This window comes from Scyliorhinus canicula, chromosome 13 (assembly GCF_902713615.1).
Source record: "Scyliorhinus canicula chromosome 13, sScyCan1.1, whole genome shotgun sequence".
Taxonomy (NCBI): domain Eukaryota; kingdom Metazoa; phylum Chordata; class Chondrichthyes; order Carcharhiniformes; family Scyliorhinidae; genus Scyliorhinus; species Scyliorhinus canicula.
The window spans coordinates 83,294,631-83,316,913 of NC_052158.1; the positions used below are offsets into that span (position 1 = coordinate 83,294,631).

The 22,283-nt window shown below is 47.5% G+C and overlaps 1 protein-coding gene across 1 annotated transcript in view; it reads right to left on the minus strand.

Annotated features, from left to right (window-relative positions):
- Positions 1-5,403: 5,403 nt before the first annotated feature.
- LOC119975924 (integral membrane protein 2C-like) overlaps positions 5,404-22,283 on the minus strand; it is an 84,937-nt gene continuing 68,057 nt past the window's right edge. Inside the window, exons 3-6 of the mRNA XM_038815873.1 lie at positions 11,924-12,115; positions 9,002-9,112; positions 8,056-8,206; positions 5,404-5,982 (exon numbers count right to left, since the gene is read on the minus strand). Of these exons, the coding sequence (XP_038671801.1) occupies positions 5,891-5,982; positions 8,056-8,206; positions 9,002-9,112; positions 11,924-12,115 (546 nt within the window). The 3' untranslated portion in view covers positions 5,404-5,890. The remainder of the gene's footprint in view (positions 5,983-8,055; positions 8,207-9,001; positions 9,113-11,923; positions 12,116-22,283) is intronic.

Here is a 22,283-nt window from a genome sequence, read left to right on the forward strand (position 1 = left end):
CTGAAGTCTAGCTGCCATGCTACCTTAACAGTGGAAGTGAAACTCACGACAGCACTGGGTTTTTTTGTGACCGGGTCCACAGAATATTGCTCTGACTGCATTCACCAGGTAATGAATGGAATTCAGGAGCAGCATGGTGGAGTAGTTGTTAGCACTGCTGTCTCATGGCGCCGAGGTCCCAGGTTCGTTCCCAGCCCTGGGTCATTGTCTGTGTGGAGTTTGCACATTCTCCCCGTGTTTGCTTGGGTTTCACCCCACAACCCAAAGATGTGCAGGGTAGGTGGATTGGCCACGCTAAATTGCCCCTTAATTGAAAAAAATGAATTGGGTACTCTAAATTAAATAAATAAATGTAATTCATTATAGGGCTTTGGAGCTTATTATCTTTTCCACATCACTTGAGAAGAGGAAGGAGACTTTCATTGCATTTTACAGTATTGCTGGTTTCCCAAAAGAAATTGGGACTGTCGGTGAAACACATTGCATTGAAGACACCAAGAAATGACACTGTTTCATTTATCAAGAGGAAGAGCTTCCTTTTTTTAAATGTGATGATAGTGTGTGATGCACAAATGAGTATCTTCACTGTGAAGTTCCCATGGCTCATATGTCCTTGAAAGCTCAATGTTACACCGGTCCATGACAACACCAGCAGGAATTAAAGGATGGTTACTAGACGATAAGGGATATCCATTAAGAACATGGCTTATGACACCATTCCAGAGGACCAACAACGTGGCACAGGAACACCACAACCGTGCGCATATAGCAGCACGTCAGGTAGTGGAGAGGACAATTACTGTTTTAAAATCATGTTTTTGATGTCTGGACAGGTCAGGGGGCACATTATAGTACGCACCGGAAATAAGAACATAAGAACATAAGAACTAGGAGCAGGAATAGGCCATGTGGCCCCTCGAGCCTGCTCCACCATTCAATGGGATTAGGCTGATCTTTTGTGGACTCAGCTCCACTTTCCGGCCCGAACACCATAACCCTTAATCCCTTTATTCTTCAAAAGCTATCTATCTTTATCTTAAAAAACATTTAATGAAGGAGCCTCAACTGCTTCACCGGGCAAGGAATTCCATAGATTCACAACCCTTTGGGTGAAGAAGTTCCTCCTAATCTCAGTCCTAAATCTACTTACCCTTATTTTGAGGCTAGTTCTGCTGTCACCCGCCAGTGGAAACAACCTGTCCACATCTATCCTATCTATTCCCTTCATAATTTTATATGTTTCTATAAGATCCCCTCGCATCCTTCTAAATTCCAACGAGTACAGTCCCAGTGTACTCAAACTCTCCTCGTAATCCAACCCCTTCAACTCTGGGATTAACCTAGTGAATTTCCTGTGCAGACCCTCCAGCACCAGTACGTCATTTCTCAGGTAAGACAAAAACGGAACACAATACTCCAGGTGTGGACTCGCTAACACCTTATACAATTGCAGCATAACCTCCCTAGTCTTAAACTCCATCCCTCTAGCAATGAAGGACAAAATTCCATTTGCCTTCTTAATCACCTGTTGCACCTGTAAACCAACCTTTTGTGACTCATGCACGAGCACACCCAGGTCTCTCTGCACAGCAGCATGTTTTAATATTTTATCATTTAAATAATAATCCCTTTTGCTGTTATTCCTACCAAAATGGATAACCTCACATTTGTCAACATTGTATTCCATCTGCCAGACCCTAGCCCATTCATTTAACCTATCCAAATCTCTCTGCAGACTTCCGGTAGCCTCTGCACTTTTTGCTTTACCACTCATCTTAGTGGCGGCTGCAAACTTGGACACATTGCACATTGCAATAGTTTCGAAGATTGTTGTAGTGTGTTGTGCATTGCACAGCTTTGCCATTTAACGTGGACAGAGCATTTGCCCCGAAGATGTTTTACCACAAGAAATGGACAAGCTGGCGGAAAGTAAAATGGAGCCTGATGGAAGCATACCTCCTGGTGCAGGTGTGCAAGCCCAGGCTCCAGACGATACAAGGGTCGTTTGAGGTCACTTAGCAACTGCTGCTGTCGAACATTAAGCTTGTAAGATTAACAAATGGGCAGCACGGTAGCACAAGTGGCTGGCACTGTGGCTTCATAGCACCAGGGTCCCAGGTTCTATTCCCTGCTGGGTCACTGTCTGTGCGGAGTCTGCACGTTCTCCCCATGTCTGCGGGGTTTCCTCCGGGTACTCCGGTTTCCTTCCACAAGTCCAAAGATGTGCAGGTTAGGTGGATTGGCCATGATAAATTGCTCTTAGTGTCCAAAAAGGTTAGGAGGGGTTGTTGGGTTGCAGGGATGGGGTGGAAGTGAGGGCGCCTGTCAGAATGCCATGCTCCGGTGACTCAACAGCGGAGTCAGTGCATGCTGCTCTGCACGTAAGCATATCATTCGTGGGCCTGACCCGGTATTCTCCAGGCCTCCGCAATACTCTGCCAGGAGGAATTACCGACGGAGTGTTTCACTTGTGATTTTAAAAACCGGGAAACAGGCGCTGTGGCAGGCGAGGGAGAGAGAGGAGGATAAGCAGAGGAACGACAGTGGGCTGCTGGTCCTGCCATTAGCAGGGTAGACTGGGTGGGGGGATATGTCTGCCTAGCCCGGGGGTGACAGTGGGGCTGACGAGGGGATGGGCCGTGTGGTTGGGGTGACTGTCCACAGGACTGGGGTGTCCAGGCATGGACCGCCATTGTCGCGGCTTGCAAGTCGGCCATCTTGTTGTGCACTCCACTGACCGCCCACTGTGGCCCGTCGTTGCTCAGAGTGACACTGGCTTTATGGATGCGCCCATCCCTCCCCCTCCCCCAACTGGCTGCCGACCACTGGCGGGGCAGCGCTTGGGCCACCCAAGGACAGCGGCCACAGTAGCCTCTACATGATGGCACCAGACAGGGGCCACAGAACGTACCGCTAGCATGGGAAGCACCAGCCACCAGTACTCCAAGCAGCAGGGTGGATGCCAGGGTCAGAGGCCCCCACAGTGCCAGGCACTAACAGAGGCTGGGGTGTGGATGGCAGAGTGCCAGGCAGAATGGCCGGATGTGAATATGGGGATTGAGAAGGAGGGTGGTGGGGGGAGGGGTGAAGAGAGGCTGGACATCAGAGGGCAGGATATGCACTGCCTGTTATTCAAGGACCTACCAGACCAGGCATGCCGTCGAAGACTCCGGTTGACCAAGGGGACAGTGCAACACACCTGCCAGATCATGGCATACCTGGCACCACAGGGGTATGGGGGAGCACCCCCCACTCCCGGTGACTTCAAGGTGATGGGTGACCTGAGCTTTTACTCAATGGAGTTCTTCCAGATGCCAAGTGGGGATCTGTCCAGAATCTCACAGACCTCGGCAGTAAGCCTCACTGAGGCTTTATGATTCGCCTCAGAGACCTTGGGCAAGCGCAGTTCATCCCGAGTCCCCACAACGGAAACCAGGTGGAACGGCACTCATTGGGGTCTCCCAGGTGATCAGAGGCCCCCAGCTACTTGCCCTTTGGGCAGCATGCTGCCCTTCAGTGCTGGTGCAACCTGGGAACCTTTGCAGTGCCAGCCTGGCACCTTTGTGGTATTGTGTGAAGCAAATAATGGCATGATGGGAAAACTAGTCAAGTCTTCTTGGTACAAGTGAATTTAAACTGATTTTCATATAACCTAAGGCCCAGAATACAGAGACAGCCGAGGTCAGCATGTCTTGGGAACTGGGTGACTCTGAGAGTCTAGATAAGGCTTGGAGCTAGAAGTAGTCTTAATACATAACAAGCTGAACAACTGTGTCTTCCTGTATGTAAACAACTTCTTCCCTTTCTTAAAACAAAGACAAGATAATGATATGAAACTCAAGTCCCCTAAAGGTCAGAAGGTGACGCCATTGTAACGATTATTACTTATGTTTTACTTTCAATCAAATTCCTGACCAAGCTGTATTCATGTTATCTTGATCCTATAATGTATAAGAATCGCCTTCTTTTCCTGTACTATCGCAGACTTGGGACGGACTCCGCAGTTTGTAATTGACTGCCTTCCGACTTTCCAAGTTTCTGCCATTTCTGCTAGCAGTTCTAATTAGTGAATAAAGTTCAGTTTTGCTTATCTAATGAATGCTGTTTGAATTTCTCTATCACAGTCAAGACGCGGGGAAAATATAAAATACAACACCTTGACTGCCACCTAGGCACTGCCAAGGTGCCACTGTTAGCTGGCAAGGGCACTGCCAGGTTAGCATTGCCAAGATGCCAGGTGGCATTGTTTGCACGTGCATGATCGGACTGGGGGAGCCCGACCTGGGTGTTTTTTGGGGGGTGCGGGGAATCATGGGCTAAACATGCACGCTAGGGGACTTTCTTCCTTTTTGGGATTATCACGCCTATATCGCACATTACTTCTTCCTGCAATATTTTGTCTCCATTGCCTCCCAGGCGAGAGATTACCTGCCGTTTCAGTCAATATGCTACACATAGTTCAAACAGATGACTGATGCACCTATTCCCTGCACTGAATAACAAAAGTAACTAATGTCACTGCACTGCTGCATTTTCCAAAAGTAACAAGATCATCATTGGCAGATTTGTGGCCATCCTGAAACACATCCTTTGTTTCAGTATGTAACCATGAATCATGTAGGTGAGCTTTTACAAAGATTTTACATGCACAGTCTTTTGGAATCATAGAATTTATAGTACAGAAGGAGGCCATTTGGCCTATCAAGTGTGTGCTGGGCCTTGCAAAGAGCACCCCACTCAAGCCTATGCCGCCACCCTATCCCCGTAAGTCAGTAATCCCACCTAGCCTTTTTTTTGGACACTAAGGGCAATTTATCATGGCCAATCCACCTAACCTGCACATCTTTGGACTGTGGGAGGAAACCGGAGCACCCGGAGGAAACCCACGCACACAGGGGGAGAAAGTGCAGACTTCGCACAGACAGTGACCCAAGCTGTGAATCAAACCTGGGACCCTGGAGCTGTGAAGCAACTGTGCTAACCACTGTGCTACCGTGCCACCCTGTGTACATATCCCTTCTCATTTTGGACGAAATAGTAATTGAACTGAAACTTGTGAGTTATGCTGTGACATACATACTCCTAATTTGGATGTTAAACAGAACATAAGGTTTTCAATTGTAAGTGACAGCTTAAGTGTGTCTCCTTCCTGCTGGTATATGGGCATGATGAGAAATGCAGAAGGAAAATGAATGATGTGCCTGTTCTTTGGAACATCAACATCAACATACTGTGTGCTCAGTATGGTTCACTGGAGTGTTTTGGATGGTTTGGCACGGTAGGGCTGAACAGGAAAAATCTCTCCAAGAATGTGACAATGGACATTGCTTCCACAGCATGTCTGACAGAGTGTCCCAGTCTGCAGTAAAGAAACAGAGACACAGATGGAGGCATGAAGAAGAATTTGAGTCTACTTTTGATTCAGCAATTTTATTCTTTCAAGCATATCATTTACTTCTATGCTACATTTGCAACATAAATATGCGCAACAGTCATTTTTGGCTCAGGTGCACATTTCTCTTTTCTCATTTTGGTCGAAATGTTAATTTTGTTACTTCTGTCTTTTCAACTAAAACTTGTGAAATATGCTGTGAAGTACATACTCCTAATTTGGATGTTTGACAGATACAGCCATGCAGTGTTAAGAGGTGGGAGAGAGGTTACCCTTTCTGCTCTGAATGATTCGTCAGCAGCATAAAGGCTGTTGGATTGCAAAAAGCAACTAATGCAATGTTAAAATGCAACTTTAACCACTTCATTACAGGATTGCAGAGTCATCACAAAGACATGAACAAGAGTGTAGGAAACTAATATATCGTTGATCTTGTGTGCAAGAATAACTGCAAGCAGCTGTGCCTTGAATAACATAGATACTGTAAGCTTCGTGACTTCAGTCCCTTTCGCAGATGGATGTTTCAACCACAAATACATTTACAAAGTGTCGTATGCGTTGGCAGTGCTTGACGTCACGCTTTTCGATAGCTGGAACAGAAAGAGAAACCGTAACTGGTCCATTCTGTAAATGCATATGTCCGACAACTGTTCAACGTGGAGAGGAAGGTTTTTCATTTATTGAACATTAATTTTGCACTATCGTCAACCTTTCCCATACCTATGAGTCACTCCGAGGCAAAGCAGGCTTACTTGGCAGGGGTTGTTTAGATCAGGGAATGCAGATACAATTCAGTCCCCACTTAAAAATCCAACATTCTCTCCACATATTTCTATTTCTATTATAAATTTGTATGTCCACTTTTATAACGGAAGCAGCCTGTGCACAATTTATTAATGTCACCAGCAATGGTGCTAGGGAAGAGTTTAAGAATTTTCCATGATAAACTTGGACAGAAACATTTACGAGGGAACAAATTACCAGGAAGTGAAGAGTTACCAGGTGAACCTAATATTTTACTGCTTCCATATTTTTAAATAAGCAATCAAGATTGCTTTTCCATAGTAAGAAATGCATTTCCTGTTTAAACATCTAAATTTGTTTTTGCACATGTTCATTTTGCAATTGTCATGACTATATTTTATATAATTATTTCTGTATAATTGATTTAAAGGAACACTGTCAACATATTAGATTTTCTTTTGAGGTGGTTTATCACAGCTTTTATAATGATATAATTAACCAAAAACATTATTATCTACTCTTACAGAACATTGTGTTGAAGCTGCACCAGATTTCATGGGCTGGATTCTCCGATTGTGAGGCTATGTCCTCACGCCGGCGTGAAAACAGAGGTGTTTTACGCCTGAAAATTCGGCGCAAAACAGCCACCGATCCTGTGTGTGGTTGGGGGCTAGCATGCCGGCAGCGTAGAGCACCCGGCTCTATCTGCCGATACGGCCCGGAGAATTGCTGCGTCCGTGGCCACGCAGGCGCACGGCGGCCGCCTGCAGTGGCCGCACCATGCAAAATGGCCGCCGCCAGTCACGGACCCAGCTTGCAAAATAGTGCCACCCCCTTTGGCCGGCTCACACCCCCGAACAGTGGGTGGGGGGTGTGAGCTCCGGACCACCCCCCAACAGTGTCCCCAACACCTGGTAAAGTCCCCCTTGCCTGCGGATCGGCCATCCCCCGACTGTGGCGGCGCTCGACTGAGTCTGCACCTGCCACGCCGAGTCCCCGACGGATGATAGCACACGAAACTGACGCCATCGGGAACTCGGCTGGTCGGGGGCGGAGCACCGGGGGGGGGCCTCAGGCAATATCCTGAGGTCGTCGATACGCCGCTCTGGAGGGGGAGTAGCATCGCAAAAGCAGTGACGTCCCTGGTTTGGTCAGGAACTTTGAATATCCGGCCGATTGCCAAACGCAATTTCGCCGTCGGTGACCGGAGAATCCAGCCCCATAAGTTTCTGTCTGGTCAGAGCAACATGAGGATTTGATAATGCAAACTAGACCAATAACTATTTTTACTTGCGAGACCTTGCTGCTGGATAACACAATCTCTTTATATTGCCTTTTCATAAAATTTCTTACTTTTCTCTTAGAACTGTGAATTCAGCCTTAAGTAATGGCTTTTCCTGCTTCACTTGATAAGTGTCAGCTTCTTTCAGTGTAATTACAAGAATGATATTTACTCACTTGGGGGCTCAAACCAGTCTGACTGATTAGTATTTTTAGGTCACAGTGAGACACGGTGTGTCAGCTCACAAGTATCGTACTGTCCCTATTAGGTACAGTCAAGCTCCAATCAGTTTCACTTCTCTACTGCTCATTATTTCCAATTCTGGGGGTTTCATTGTGGAGTTTGACTCTAAGGTTTCAGTCAAATTGCACCTCTTTTCGGTCACAGCCTTGTAATCAGACATTGAATCAGTGGTGGATGGTACTGTTGACTGTATTTGAATGGGTTTCAGCAGATTTCGCAATTACAGTCTCACATAATAGTGGAGCTATTACTATTGCAGAGAAAAGGGCTAAGATTAAATTGCACTTAGCTCCTTAAAGAAATTCTGTTGTCAGGTGAGATCAGTTCAGCACTCGTGTCTCAGATGAACACCATTCATGTTGGATCAGATGGAAAATTCACATACAGAGCTTACCTCTCTTTACATTCCTGCGTTTCAGCTTGTATATTTCCTTTCCATTGCACAACCGGTGGATAAAGGTACCCAGTTGCTGCATGTTGCTGACCTGTTCTGTGACTTCCATCTCCTCCTGAATAACATATGTCTGTGGCAGGTAGGTCCCCTTCTGCAAGGATTAATAATGTGATTGTTAACTCAGATTTTCAAAGATCTGCACATTAGGACAGTTTGTTCTCCAGTTAGTACATGGTTTTGCATTTTATTTTTTTTAAATAAATTTAGAGTACCCAATTCATTTTTTCCAATAAAGGGGCAATTTAAGCGTGACCAATCAACCTGCACATCTTTGGGTTGCAGCGGTGAAACCCAAGCAAACACGGGGGGAATGTGCAAAGAGCCAGGATCGAACTGGGCCCTCAGTGCCGTGATGCATCAGTGCTAACAAATGCGCCACCGTGCTGCCCCCATGGTTTTGCATTTTCGAGGGAGAAATTTCCTTCACCATTGTATTTTGATGCAGTCTCTCATCCTGTGTTTGTCTCCACATAGGAGACGTTGACAAGAAACCTCGTCATAAGCATCATTCACTAGAAGGGCCGAAGAACCATAACAGATAAGGCAAGGAGTGAAATAATCTGAGAGTTAAAATTGCATTTAAAATAAGCAGGTCAATACCATTGTTAAAGTAATAAACAAAGGAATTTCAATCAAATGTATTAACATTTTGTGCTACAAATCACATGGTACGCTTTTAATCCTTGGATCTTCTGCAGATTTTCAATTTACAGCCCAATGTAAAACTGCCATTGTAGATCAGCTATCTATTATCAAAAGCGCTCATTTAAAGTTCCACGCACTAAGTTGAAAATCTATTCTATTATTACAAAACAGAATATTTCCTATTCATACAGCATTCCATTTAATCTGTTAGTAAATCTTAAAAGGACAAAAGATGATTTACCTTCACGTTGACCAGCAGTTCCCAGAGATTGCGAGGGGGCATTACAATGGTGGTGTTCAGTTCAATTACGTAGCATTTATCCAGAGAGATGTCATGGTAAGCAGTCAGCCTCTGCAAACAAAAACAAATGTAGTTCCTACTGTGAAAATAATCTCTCCTTTTCCCCGCATGGAAATCTGGACTCCACTTCGGATTCTAAAAAGCACCCTCCCAGCGCAGAACTTAATTATTGGACAGAAAATCCATCCAGTGTTACCACACACTTAAGTGCTCCTGAGATTCAATAGTCAGCAACACAAACCAAGGTAAGTGGGCAACTACAAATAGCACCTGTTTTTTGTATTGTCAAGGAGGGAGTAACAAATCCTCGCAGTTTCACTTTAATTAGTTTTCGGCCTCAACTTGTGTTTTTCTCCACACAGGAAATATCAAGAAGGGGCTTCACCGCAAGCCTCAGTTACTAACAAGGCTGAAGAACAATAACAGGCCAGTCAGCAAAGTGGTGTCCCCTGAATGATGATCTGAAACCAGCTTCTGTTAGGTTCTCTGGAGCAAGCTAACTCTTTGATTTTTTTTCCCTTCCTCCTATGAGGAATCACCTGACATTATGAGGGGCCAAAGGGTCGAAAATGGTATGGGCGCATCTGTATCTTTCCACTAAGTCACAGAGTACTCAAAGTACCATTAATAACCCTAGCATAATAGAACATAGAACATACAGTGCAGAAGAAGGCCATTCGGCCCATCGAGTCTGCACCGACCCACTTAAGCCCTCACTTCCACCCTATCCCCATAACCCAATAACCGGTCCCAACCTTTTTTGTATACTAAGGGCAATTTATCATGGCCAATCCGCCTAACCTGCACATCTTTGGACTGTGGGAGGAAACCTGAGCCTGGAAGAAAACCACGCAGACACTGGGAGAATGTGCAGACTCTGCACAGACAGTGACCCAGCAGGGAATCGAACCTGGGACCCTGGCATTGTGAAGCTGCAGTGCTAATCACTTGTGCTACCGTGCTGGCCAAATGATCAGAGAGTGGACAGAATTTTACCAAAATTTGTTAGAGTGTTAGGCTCTGACTGAAAACCGGAGAGCTTCTCTGCTGATGCACAGCTGAGTTTTCACACCAGGGGCTGGATTCTCCCCTACCCGGCGTGACGGAGGGTGCCGGCGTAGGGGAGTGGCGCCAACCACTCAGGGGTCGCGCCTCCCCAAAGGTGGGGAATTCTCCCCACCTTTGGGGGCCAGCCCCGCGCCGGAGCAGTTTGCACCAGAAGACTGGCGCAAACACCCGGCGCAGTCGGAAGCGGGGCTGGCCGAAAGGCTTTCGGCGGTCGGCGCATGCGCCGGCAGTGACGTCAGCGGCAGCTGGCCGCTGACGTCACTGCCGGCGCATGCGTGATGCGGGGTTCTCCTCCGCGTCCGCCATGGCGGAGGCCATGGCGGCGCGGAAGGAGAAAGAGTGCCCCCACGGCACTGCCCCGCGGAGTGAGCGGGGGGCCCCGATCGTGGGCCAGGCCTCCGTGGGGGCACCCCCCCGGGTCCGATCGCCCCCCGCCCCCCCAGGACCCCGGGGGCCTGCTCGCGCCACTGAGCCCGCCGTTCCAGAGGTGGTTTAAACCTCGGCGGCGGGAGAAGGCCTCCCAGCGGCGGGACTTCGGCCCATCCGGGCCGGAGATTTGAGGTAAGTTTAAAAAAAATGAAATCCCGCCGGCGCCAGCTGTTTTCACAGGCTGCCGGCGGGATTTGCACAACGCCGGTTTATGACCGGCGGGAGAATTCAAAAACCTGCGGGAGCGGAAAGAACGGCGCTTCATGCCTATTCTCCGACCCTGCGTGGGGTCGGAGAATTTCGCCCCAGATTTGGTGCAAAGAAATATGGGGCGTGGTTTATGCGCTGAGTCTGGTGGGGCGGGGCCTGATAGAGCCAGCAAGGCTGACTCCACATCTTTAGAGTGTGCACCGGTTTACACTAAATATAAATTCTTCCTCCCCCTCCCACAGACATAGAGGACCCTCCCCCCACACAAAAGCATCTCTTCCCATCCTCCCCACCTCAGAGGTATCAGGGGCTCTCTTCCCCACCCCACCACACAATTATTGGGGGCCGTTTCCCCCAACCCCACACCACTGCACCTGTATCAGGGACAATTCCCCCCTTCACAGGCACCAGCAGCCCCACAACTCAAATAAGGGACCCCACCACACAATGGGACTCCCCAGAGGACCCATCCTTGGCACTGCCCCCAGTACTGCCAGGATGGCATTGTCAGGGATGCATTGCAAACCTGTATTAAGGACAGGACTAGGGAGGCAGTGCCTGGGTATTTCACCCCCCCCCCCCCCCCTCTCAAACCGGCCACACCCACCCCCAGCGACTGAATACTGTTTTTAAAGACCTGCAGCGTAATTCTCGGTCAGCTGTATCCTCCGCACCGCCGGCAGCACACCCATGCCAGTGAGTTTCCCGATGGCGTGGGGTGGCCACAATGCGAAATCCCATTGGCCCGCTGCTGGTACAGAGGATCCCGCTGCCAAGCGAGGGCACACCACGCAGGAAAACATGGCTGGCACACCAGGGAATCCCACCCCTGTTGTATGAATATTCAGTGAGACGGGATCACATGGTGAAATATATGGATATGTTTGTTCTGCCACCAGTGAAGAGCAGGGAAAATTGGGAAACGAGACATTGCCGGTGAGATCTCGTTTCCTGACTCTAATGAGATTTTGCGCCCATATCGTCGTTTGCGCCCGTGGCGAATATGGCCACAAAATTACAAAAGTGTGTTTGAATTCAAGCAAGTCACATCATACACTACCTAAGTAATAATTTAACTTTTGTTTTCTTATTGAATTTTCAAAACATTTTTTAATACTCATTCACTTACAATTTGTAACTAGCTTAGTAACTCACCCGCTGGAAGTCATGGATGATATCAGCAGCGTCCCCTCCTCTGAACTGGGGCACCGGGACATTGATCAACTCAACCTGTTCATCCAGGTAAATTTTTACATCCTCTTCCAGTTGCATCCCGGTTCGGAATGGGGCGTAGACCGAATCTTCATCATACAGGACACTGCAGTGAAACATATTCTCTTGCGGGTGCTATTTAAAGAGAGGAAATGATTAAAGGCTTCAATATTGTTAGCTGCCATGAATATTGCAAATATTCACTTCGGAGTGTCTGTCATTTGCTCTCAAAACAAATACTGTGAAGGCAATATATCATATAACCTTCACCTAATTTTCTAAGTAGTGTAAATGTTCAAACATTAGTAGACTGACACATTATGCACCTTGCTGCTTTTCAAATGAGCATGGTGCTAGGTTGAGAAAGGCCCGATCCCAATTTCCACATGGGCCCTCCTGAGAGTAAGACACTTTTAAACCATTATCTCGAGGGAAATTTGGGCTCATTACATTTTTAAATTTAAAAGGCAACTTCATCCACTCAAAGGAAGAGTGATATTACTGCAGGGAACATTTTTTATCAGCAAAGAGCAACAGAAGCAAACTCTAATGGTAATGGAAATCGAGAGGAGTGTAAAACGTGTGGCTGATCAGAGTTTAGTTTCCCATTAGTTTCCCATCAGACAGGTTGGGGCAAAATTATCCCCAATGTGTTAGCAAATCAACAAATACAGAAAATTATTGAAGACAGAAATCACGAGTCTTACAGCCTAGTCAGCTACAGGTGCCAGAGACCAGCTGACTTCACAGATGTTCTTCAATAAGCTCATGAATCCCACAAGGGCCACAAACCACAACTGAAAGCCCGTGCAATAAATCAAATGTCCCGTCTTACCCCAATATTTAGGAAATAATCCTTCTTAGTGCAAAACTGCTCATAGTCCAGTAACAATCAGCAGCAATTCGCCCATCTCGCCTTGCGGTATCACAAAGATAACTCGTGTAGGAGTTGGAAATGTCACACTGGTGCAACACAAGGGTACATCTAAGTCTGAAGGAGTAAGAGTTTTGCGTGTTCCTATTTATTAATGCAATTCTAAACATAGTGAAAACATTCCAAAAGAATGGTCCTACGATCTTGGTAGGAATGGCTAAAATAATAAAATCTTCCCACTCTTTCGATATGTTCCTCCATCAATATCACTATAGTGTAGAAACTTTATGTGAACAAATTGGCTGTTGCAAATACAAGCATTTATTTTCATTTTATTTACCCACCAATTCGTAGCAACAGGGATAAGACAGCATGCTGTAACTAACCAAGGAATTTTAATAGCTGACACTGTTACCAAGAAGTAGAGAAGTTTCTTGATGTTCGTATATGCATATCTCCACGAGTACGGAAAGCAACTCGGCAGAGTCCTGCTGGATAGAGTACTGAACTTGGGAATTTGATGAGTGAAGTTATTTGGTGCAGTGAGAGAAGAGATGCTTACCTGGATTCACTGCCGTCTGCAGCCGGTAGCGGTATTCTGATGCGGGCATCAGGGGTAAAAACCGGATCAGCGCCGATGCTCCAGCCCCTCGCTGACAGCGGATCGTGGTTTGCGCCCATGCGCCAGTGAGAGGATGCAGATAGATGCAAATGGGTCCTAATGACCCATTCGTGTCCACTTAGTGAGCCGGGCCCCTGAAACTCCCTGCCCGCTTGATTCTCCAGTCCTCTGGGCCGAGAATCACGTGGCCGGGGATAACTACTGGTTTTACCAGTATTGTCCTACATGGTGGACCTTGCCGTACGACAAGAGGGTGACTCCTTAAGGGAATTGTCCCCAATGTCCACCCAAGGACCTCCTCCCCCCACCCCCCCCATAATGCCAGACCTGCCCACCCCACCCCCAACAGACCCCCCATGCCCCTCCAGAGACCTCCTAATAAAGTGACCCCCTGATAGACCCCCTAAATAGGGGCCCCCCCAGAAAACCCCTGAATATAGGGATCCACCATATAAACCTTCTAAATAAAGGGATCCCCCACAAACCAGGAAGCTAAAGAGCAGTCCAGACAAGGGTAAGTGAGAAAGATTACTGTTGTAACATTCATCTGGGTTCAGACACAGTTGATATCACGTGTCAACACCTGGAAAGAGTAAACCAGTGATCTGTGTTTAAACCCCTCAGATGCTTGAGCTGCAAGCCATTCATTAATTTTCCGTAGTGGGTTCTGATTACCAGCTTCCAAAACATAGTTGTCAGCCTTGCTTCATTCTCCTTTTTCATGGTTCAATATCTCTGAAGTGCTCTGACCACAATGTTCATAAACATCAACCACTTCAAAGAGTTAAGTGCTGTCAATTTCCAGCTGAGCACTTCAAAATCACTCAAGTGTGAAGGGGGCAGGTGACTGGAATGCACTTAACTCTCTTTGAAATGGTCAAATGGTTGATAGGGGGCACCCCGGTACTTAGGAGAGCGGGGATCCAGAAAATCCAGGGGTGGGGAACTGATTCATGATGCAATTAGAGTGGGGGGGGGGGGGGGGGTGCGTGGTGGGGAGCTGCTTTTGATGAAGGGGGGATCGGTGGCCAATCATGGGACCTGACATCGAGATTCCCTCGTGAATCCCTCATAAATTTGCATGGCAAGGGATAATTAATTGTTTTCTGATTTTGCTACCAGCAGGACAAATCAGTTCCAATTTATTTCCAGTGGGAGAACATGGAGCTGGATTCTCTGTTTCAGTGGCTAAATGCTGGCTGAAACGGAGATTTTCCAGATGTTTTACAATGCCAAAAGCGGCGCTGAACACTCACCGCTCCCGTGCCAAAGATGGGCTGCTCCCTGGTCGTGCATGCGTACAACGATGACCTGCAGTGGTCACGCCGTACAACATGGTGCCAGCCGTGCGCGTACCCGACCTGCCAAAGACGGCCCCACAGGCCATCCCCCACCAGTCCTCGCGAAAACCCATCCGGCCAGTGCCACGGCTCCCGGCCGAGTGTGACGGCGCTGGACACAGCCCGCTGCCACCTGTTACAATATCGGCACCGGGCAACGGAGAATCCCGCCCATAGTCTCCTAAATGGAGAATCCTGGCCAGGTGCTTTGGTCCTTTACAGAATAAGTCTTCCAAGAAAGAGAGAGACAGCAAGACCTGGGAGCTGAAGTCTCAGAGACATTGGCCCATAACCTCTGAGCACTGTGATGTGGGGAGTTACCTCAAAGGTGTTCTGGGAAAGTTCACCCACCAACTCCAGCCCCTTACCCTGCCACCAGTATCCTGGAAATTCCTTGTAATGATTGCACAGCAATCAGCCTGGAACTTCAAGCTTCCCTTTGGCAATTGACCTGCAATGAGAACCATCCAATAATGCTGTTCAAATTTCTATCTTTGGATGGTCCCGACTGTCTTACATCAATAATTACCCAGAAAAAGTTAGGAGAATTAAAACCACTTTGAACTTCTGGGAATTATTATATTGATCCACCCTGACGCCCAGCTCCCATTCCCCACACTCAGGAGATTCCCCAACCCCATGGGACACTCTCCCCTCTACCCCCCCCAAATCCCCCAACTACCCCACCCCTGGCGAACCATATGACATCCCCCCCCCCCCCACTAACCACTCACGCACCTTCCACTGAGTATCCAACTCAACCACCCACTGACCACACAACACTCCCACTACCACCTGACCCATCCTCCCATTGACGACTTAACCTACTTCCCCCACTAACCATTACATACGCACCTTCTTCCTGGCTTCTCAAAGTGGTTGGACCTTTCAACTAAAAGCTAAAAAAGAGGCGCACAGCTTACTTACCTTCGACTGCGCCTCCTCAATTGTAGGCTTCAGGAACCCGCTGCGCTGCACAGAATTCATCGGCTTGTGTTGGACAGTAAGGTGAAATAGGAGTGGCTAGATTTGCAGGTGAAAAAGTACAATTGGAATGACAATCTGACTCAATTGCCACTACAATGGAAGTTATAGTTCATAAGCAGGGAAGTGTTTGTTTGGGGATTTTTAATGTTCCTTTTTCTCGAAACCAGTGTTTTTCAAACTTTTTTTCACGGAACCCACTTTTACCAATCGGCCGACCTTTGTGACCCATCCCGGCCCACCTTTGTCAAACACCATTTTTGCTCACCTTTAATGTGACAGGTGAGCCTGCTTCGTCCTCATGATCTCACTCCAATCAGGTTCACAGATAATGTGCATATCAGGTGCAGAGTTCAGCTGGTTCCTTTGTGCTGTCTTCATCTTTGTGAGGACGGAAATTCCAACCTCACACATGTAGGTCGTTGTGAAGGGCAATTGCAACAGAATGCTTTTTTTACTCAGCCTGGTTACTCCTCGGAGGTACTACTCCAGAATGCTGACAGCCTCATGGCCTTGTGGCGTGTTTTTAATGTGCTGTCGCAGGTGAGGCACAGACGTTTAGTCTCTTCATTTGAACTTAGCTGTGTTAATAATTGACTCTGGGGTCTCAAACGCAACAGGTTTTTTACCCCATCTCTTCTCGGTGATTTGGACATTCTGAATTCTCCCTCTGTGTACACGGACAGGCAACTGAGTCAGATTGTCATTCCAACTGTACTTACACTGTGGCGACTACAGGATTTTCACTGTGACCACTAAAGGATTTCCACAGTAACTTCATTGCAGTGTTAATGCAAGCCTACTTGTGGCACTAAAAAAGATTGTTCTTATCAATCTCAAACTTCTCCTCTGAGAAGTAGCAACAAAAACTGCTGATCAGCATAGGCAGATGGATCTGAATACGGCTCAACAGTCTATTGCCAGTTCCCTTACTAACACTGTTTTATTTGATGTGTCATGGCAGCATGGGGAAGATGTCATAGAGTCATCGATGTTTGCTGTAGTAGTTTTGGCTTGTGCACATACTTGCCAAACTTTCGATGACTTTTAGAAAGCATCTGTTTCTTCAGTATCAAAAATAATCATCATCCTTCCCTTGCAATTTGAGGTTCAGTTTGTTTAGAATTGAAAAGATGTCTGCAAGGTAAGATATAGTTAGCATCCAACTCTCATTTGCCAGTACTTCCCTCCATATAACACACATGGGCTTTGCATCCTAATTTGCATTGGCACAATTAACAAAGTCACACCTCAAAAAATTATCTTGATATTGCTTTGTTCCTGATTTCAGTTTATTCTTACTGGGTTAGTCATCAGAGGCCCTGGAGTTCTGTACACAACTCACACCAGCACTGCTCTGTCTCCTGAACAGTTCTCTTCAGCGGATTCAGTTGTGAGATCCTGGTCTGTTTGTGTCTCCAGCCCTCTCTTCCTTATTACAAAATTACCCATCTTCATCTCTTTGCAGCCCTGTTGCTCGCTTGCGGGTAGCTGCAAAATGGAGGAATCTCTCCTCCATGATTTTGCGCCCAAAGCATGGACGTACATGGCTCGTGACATCAATGTACGTGCCAAGCACGTGACCGGCCATTGCTTCTGGCGGGAAGACTCCAGAATTTGCATTTAAAGGCTGGTGGCAGACAGCATTCTCAGCTTAAAAGGTGGTCGCTGCCGGTATTCCGAAAAACTGATCACGGATGTCGGCCGCTTCTCTCGAGATCGGGAATGCCGCAACCAACCATTCGGCGACCCTGCCAACATCCGCCCGCGACCCACCGCAAGTCTTGAACCCCAGTTTGAAAAACCTTGGTTTAAACTACTACTAGGCAGCTATTAACAATGTATTAAATCCATTGCTTACCTTTTAAAACCACTTAATGCAACTGTAATTTGTCATTGTGTGGTATTCCTAAACTTGAATACTTTCTTTATCTGACAAAGATCAGTTCAATCGAAACTTAATAATATATCACTCCCTTTGGAATATATTTCAGAACTCTAGTTTCCTTGTCTCTTAGAAGCCTATTGTATTTAAATTAAAAAATAAACAAATCCAAAAAATATTGCTTAACTACTGCAGCCTAGCAACAAAATGATTAAACTGCCGGTTTGCAAATATGCCTCGCAAAAGTGAGACAATGTGTAAGTTCTGCTGTCAGCTTAATGAAGCAACTATAAATAACCACCTCTGTATCAATCCATCTTCTTTACACGCGATTAGCTGCTGTTGTTGTGTAGCCATGCTGGCCACGCAAAATGGACACTGAGCCAAACTAAAATGGAAGGCTGCTGGGAAACAGACAGTTCAGCCAGAACAGCAGTCTGCAAAGAGCAGTTTGCATTCTGCAGTAGCAGAAACCAGTTTGGGCTCAGGTGAAGAGACCTTAGCTAGGTGCAAATGGCAAAACGCTTTGCATGCTAATGAGGCCATCAGACTTGAACACCCACACAATAGATACATTTGGTTCTGAATGGACACATTCCAATCAAGACCCAGACATCGAGGCACCAGAAACCTCCGAACAAAAGGACATAAGAAACGCCCCCTCCATCACGGAGACCCCCTCGCATTGGGGAATTAATCCAGTATCGATAAGAAATTGATCCAATAGGTAGAGCCCGCCCGAGAAGAGGGAAGGACAACGGAACCCCTATAAAAGATAGGGACCTCGTGTTGTCCGGTCTGTTAAACCTGTGCTCCGGCCCCGACTGACACCTGGTATCCTGACTCCAGCCGTTGAGCACCAGCCGCCGAAACCGTAAGTTCAACGCTCGCTACGCGATCCAAGCCCACTAGACTCCCAAGTGCCAGAACGCTTGCTGAAGGCTGCAGACAAAACCAGGACGAAGGCCTCGTTCTCTGACCTTGCCTGTTCCTGTTAGATAAGTATTCTGTTTGCTTATGTTTAGTTGTAGCTTAGTCTCTTAGTGTGTGTGCATGAGTATTTATTATTAACGGTATAATAAATATTGATCGTTTGAACTTGACTAATCGGTGTATCGTCTTTATTACTTTGAATTTGACCTTGGAATACTTGTGACGTTGCCTATACGGCAGCTGGCGACTCCAGAGCTTAAATAATTACATAGAACAGAGCCTAGCAGTGTTAAGCACACGTCGAACTCGGAGGCGTGTTAATACACTCCAATAAACGCGTTTTACGCCCATAGTAAAACGTGCAACATTTAGTGGCGACATCCGCCGGGACCCTGTTGTAAGTGGAAACACCACAGTGTCCAGGACCCTGAAATTTGAATTAGAACTCCAAATTGCAGAGAAATAAAGAGATCACAAGTATTCAAGGTGTTCAAAATAATAAGCGAAATTCGGAAGTGTGTTTTAGTGCATGCGTACTAACAGGGCTGTAAGGTAAAACTGAAAGCTTTTTGTTGCGACAAACTTTCGGTAGTTTTGTGATCGGAAAATAGCGTAAGCCGTACCCTTTTTACGAAACACCACCCCAGCAACCCCCTGTTCCAAATTATAAAAAGAGAGTCAGAGGAAATGGCCATGCAGGCAATGGAACGTCTGATGGATCCAGCAAAGTTTGTGGTCGCAGCGACCAGCAGCAGTAGCAGAGTAGGCCAGTGTCCCACGTGGGAGCTGGAACTCCGCAAATATTTACAAGGAAAGGGATGGCCCCTTTGGAAAGAGTTTTGTGCAAATGAGGAGACAGGTCCCGGAAGTATAGGTCATACTTGGTGGGAGAACCTCTCTCAGATACACAAAAAGAGTTTAAGTAAAGCACGCAAGCCGATGGCGATTGTGTCCTGCTTGGCACAGTTGCGAGGCGCAGAGGAGGTTATCAGGACGCTCCGGGCAGATTTAGAGGAAAGGAACCGAATGAGTAAGGTCGATGTCAGGGACATCGAGAAAGAAAACCTGGATCTTAAAGGGAAGTTGGCAGAGAAGGGTAGAGAGGTGGATGATGCCAAGAGGGCTCACCAGTCTTGTCTAGCTCATCTGAACAGCTCCCAGACCCAGTATGAGAAAGCCTATCAGGACGTGCAACGTGCCGTTCTGATAAGACAGGAATCGGAGAAGCAGGTGGAGGCATTGCAGAGGCAATGTTCGGATCTCAAAGCAGCTTTGAGAGCACTCCACGCTGCAACGACCGAACAAAGACAAAGCACAGTTGACCACGCGAAATGCAGGAAACAGATTGCGGAACTGCAATCTCTGCTTTCGGTGCAGAATGGCTTCCAAAGCACCTTTGGAGCTCAGTTAGATGGGGAAAACGCCCCAGATTGGCAGGAATTAAGCGAGACAGCGCAGCGTTATGTTCAGGGAACATGTGCGCCCGCAGCTCAGCAGAAACGACAGGCACCCCAACCCCCCACAGCTCAGATCATAACCGCACCCATGAATCCCGTAACCACACAGAGGAAAGCCGAATCAGAAGGCGCCCCAGACATAACTTACACCACCCCTTTAACAGTAACCCAGCTAAGGGACGCTTGTGAAAAGATCACTCCGTTCCTCCCCACCGCAGACCCCCACCAGTTCTTCGCTAAAGTAAAACAGCAGGCTACCATGTACGGCCTGGTTGAGAGAGAGCAGGTTAAGCTCACCGTGTTGAGCTTAGACCAGAGTGTAGTGGCAGCCCTCCCCGACCCACAAAACGTGGCAGGAGGCAGCCTAGAGGAGATGCACACTGCTATTTTAGATGCCATCGGGTACAATAGAGGTGACCCCGTAGAAGGCTTGAATAAGTGCAGGCAGAAGAGATCTGAACACCCCACAGCATTCGCAGGAAGGCTGTGGATTCACTTCAGCGCAGTTTTCGGACAGCTAGATAGAGCGCATTTAACCCGCGAAAACATGGTTAAGTGGACGCGCACAATTATCTCACACGCAACAGAGGCAGGACAGAGCGCTTGCAATAATTACGACCCCTCAGAAGAGGCCCATAACGAAAAATGGGTCCTCAAAAGATTGTCCCGCGCTTGGGAGCAATCGCTTCAGGCAAAAGCAAAGGTTAGATCCCCAGAAGAGGCTCAGGCTGCTGCAGATATCCAAGCAGTCAGAGAGCACCAGAAGCCCGCATGGGTAAATGAAGGCAAGAGCAGCCCTCAACAGAAAGGACAGGAATGCTATAACTGTGGACAGTTAGGGCATTGGGCAAAAGAGTGTAATGCACCCCAGCGATCTCAGAGAGGCCAGCAGACAGGCACTCTGAACCGCAACAAGGCAAAACCCATCCACAATGTAACAGTACAGTCAGGACCCACCAATGTGGACGAGACGAACTGACGGTGTTCGGGCTCCCCCACTTGGGTCTGTGACACACTATGGGACTCATCAGGGAGACCCGTAGTCACGGCAAAAGTCAAAGGGAAGCCCATAGAGTTATTGTGGGACACAGGAGGATCCCGCACCACCATTAACTCCACAACCACGGCACACGCAGACACGTGGCCGACCACCTCCACCATCACACTTAGCGGGTTCACCGGACACTCGCAGCAGGGACATATCACAGCACCCGTAGCGATCCAGCTAGGGAACATTTCCACAAGACACCCCGTAGTTTAGTAAATCTTCCCCGGACAGCAGAGCACATCCTGGGGATAGATTTTATGAACGCTCACAGCTTGTCGTTCGACCCAGTGAACCAGTGTGTCTGGCGAATGGCGAGATCAGACAGAGCCCCAGCCACCCTCACAGTAGGAGACTACGCTAATCGGATTAGCGCAGTGGGAGAGTACACATTCGACCTGACTACACTCCACACCGACCGACAAATTAAGGCCCTACTAAACAAACACAGGACAGCATTTGCAAGTCACCGTCATGACTGTGGTAGAATGACTGGACAAGTTCATGTTACCGGACAGGACCCCCGACCGCAAAAGCAGTATAGATTTCCCCTCGAGGCAGAGGTGGAAATAGAAAAAGTTATAGGCAGCTTGTTGGACCAAGGTGTACTGAGAACGGTAGCCTCCACCAACAATGCCCCTATTTGGCCAGTGAGGAAGCCCGATGGATCATGGCGTCTGACCATCGATTATCGGGAACTCAACAAAGTAACCCCCGCAGTAGCCCCAACGGTAGCTACTAGTCCCGAGACCATGCTCAAGCAGGGTCTCAACGCCAAGTACTTCACGGTATTGGACATCAGTAATGGATTCTGGTCAATACCATTGGCAAAAGCGTGCCAATACAAATTCGCATTCACTTTTAAAACGCAGCAGTACACGTGGACATGCCTCCCACAGGGATTCCACAATTCACCCTCCATTTTCCACCGACAGCTGGCAAGTGGATTAGAAAAATTTTCCCGACCCGAATGTCTGGTACAGTATGTAGACGACCTACTACTGCAGACAGACACAAAGGCAGAGCACATTTCGCTTCTGGCCGAACTCCTGGAACTCTTAACTGAAATTGGCTGTAAAGTTAACCCGAAAAAGGCCCAAATATTGGAAAGTAAAGTGATGTATTTGGGATCAGTCATCACGCACGGCAAACGCGAGATCGAA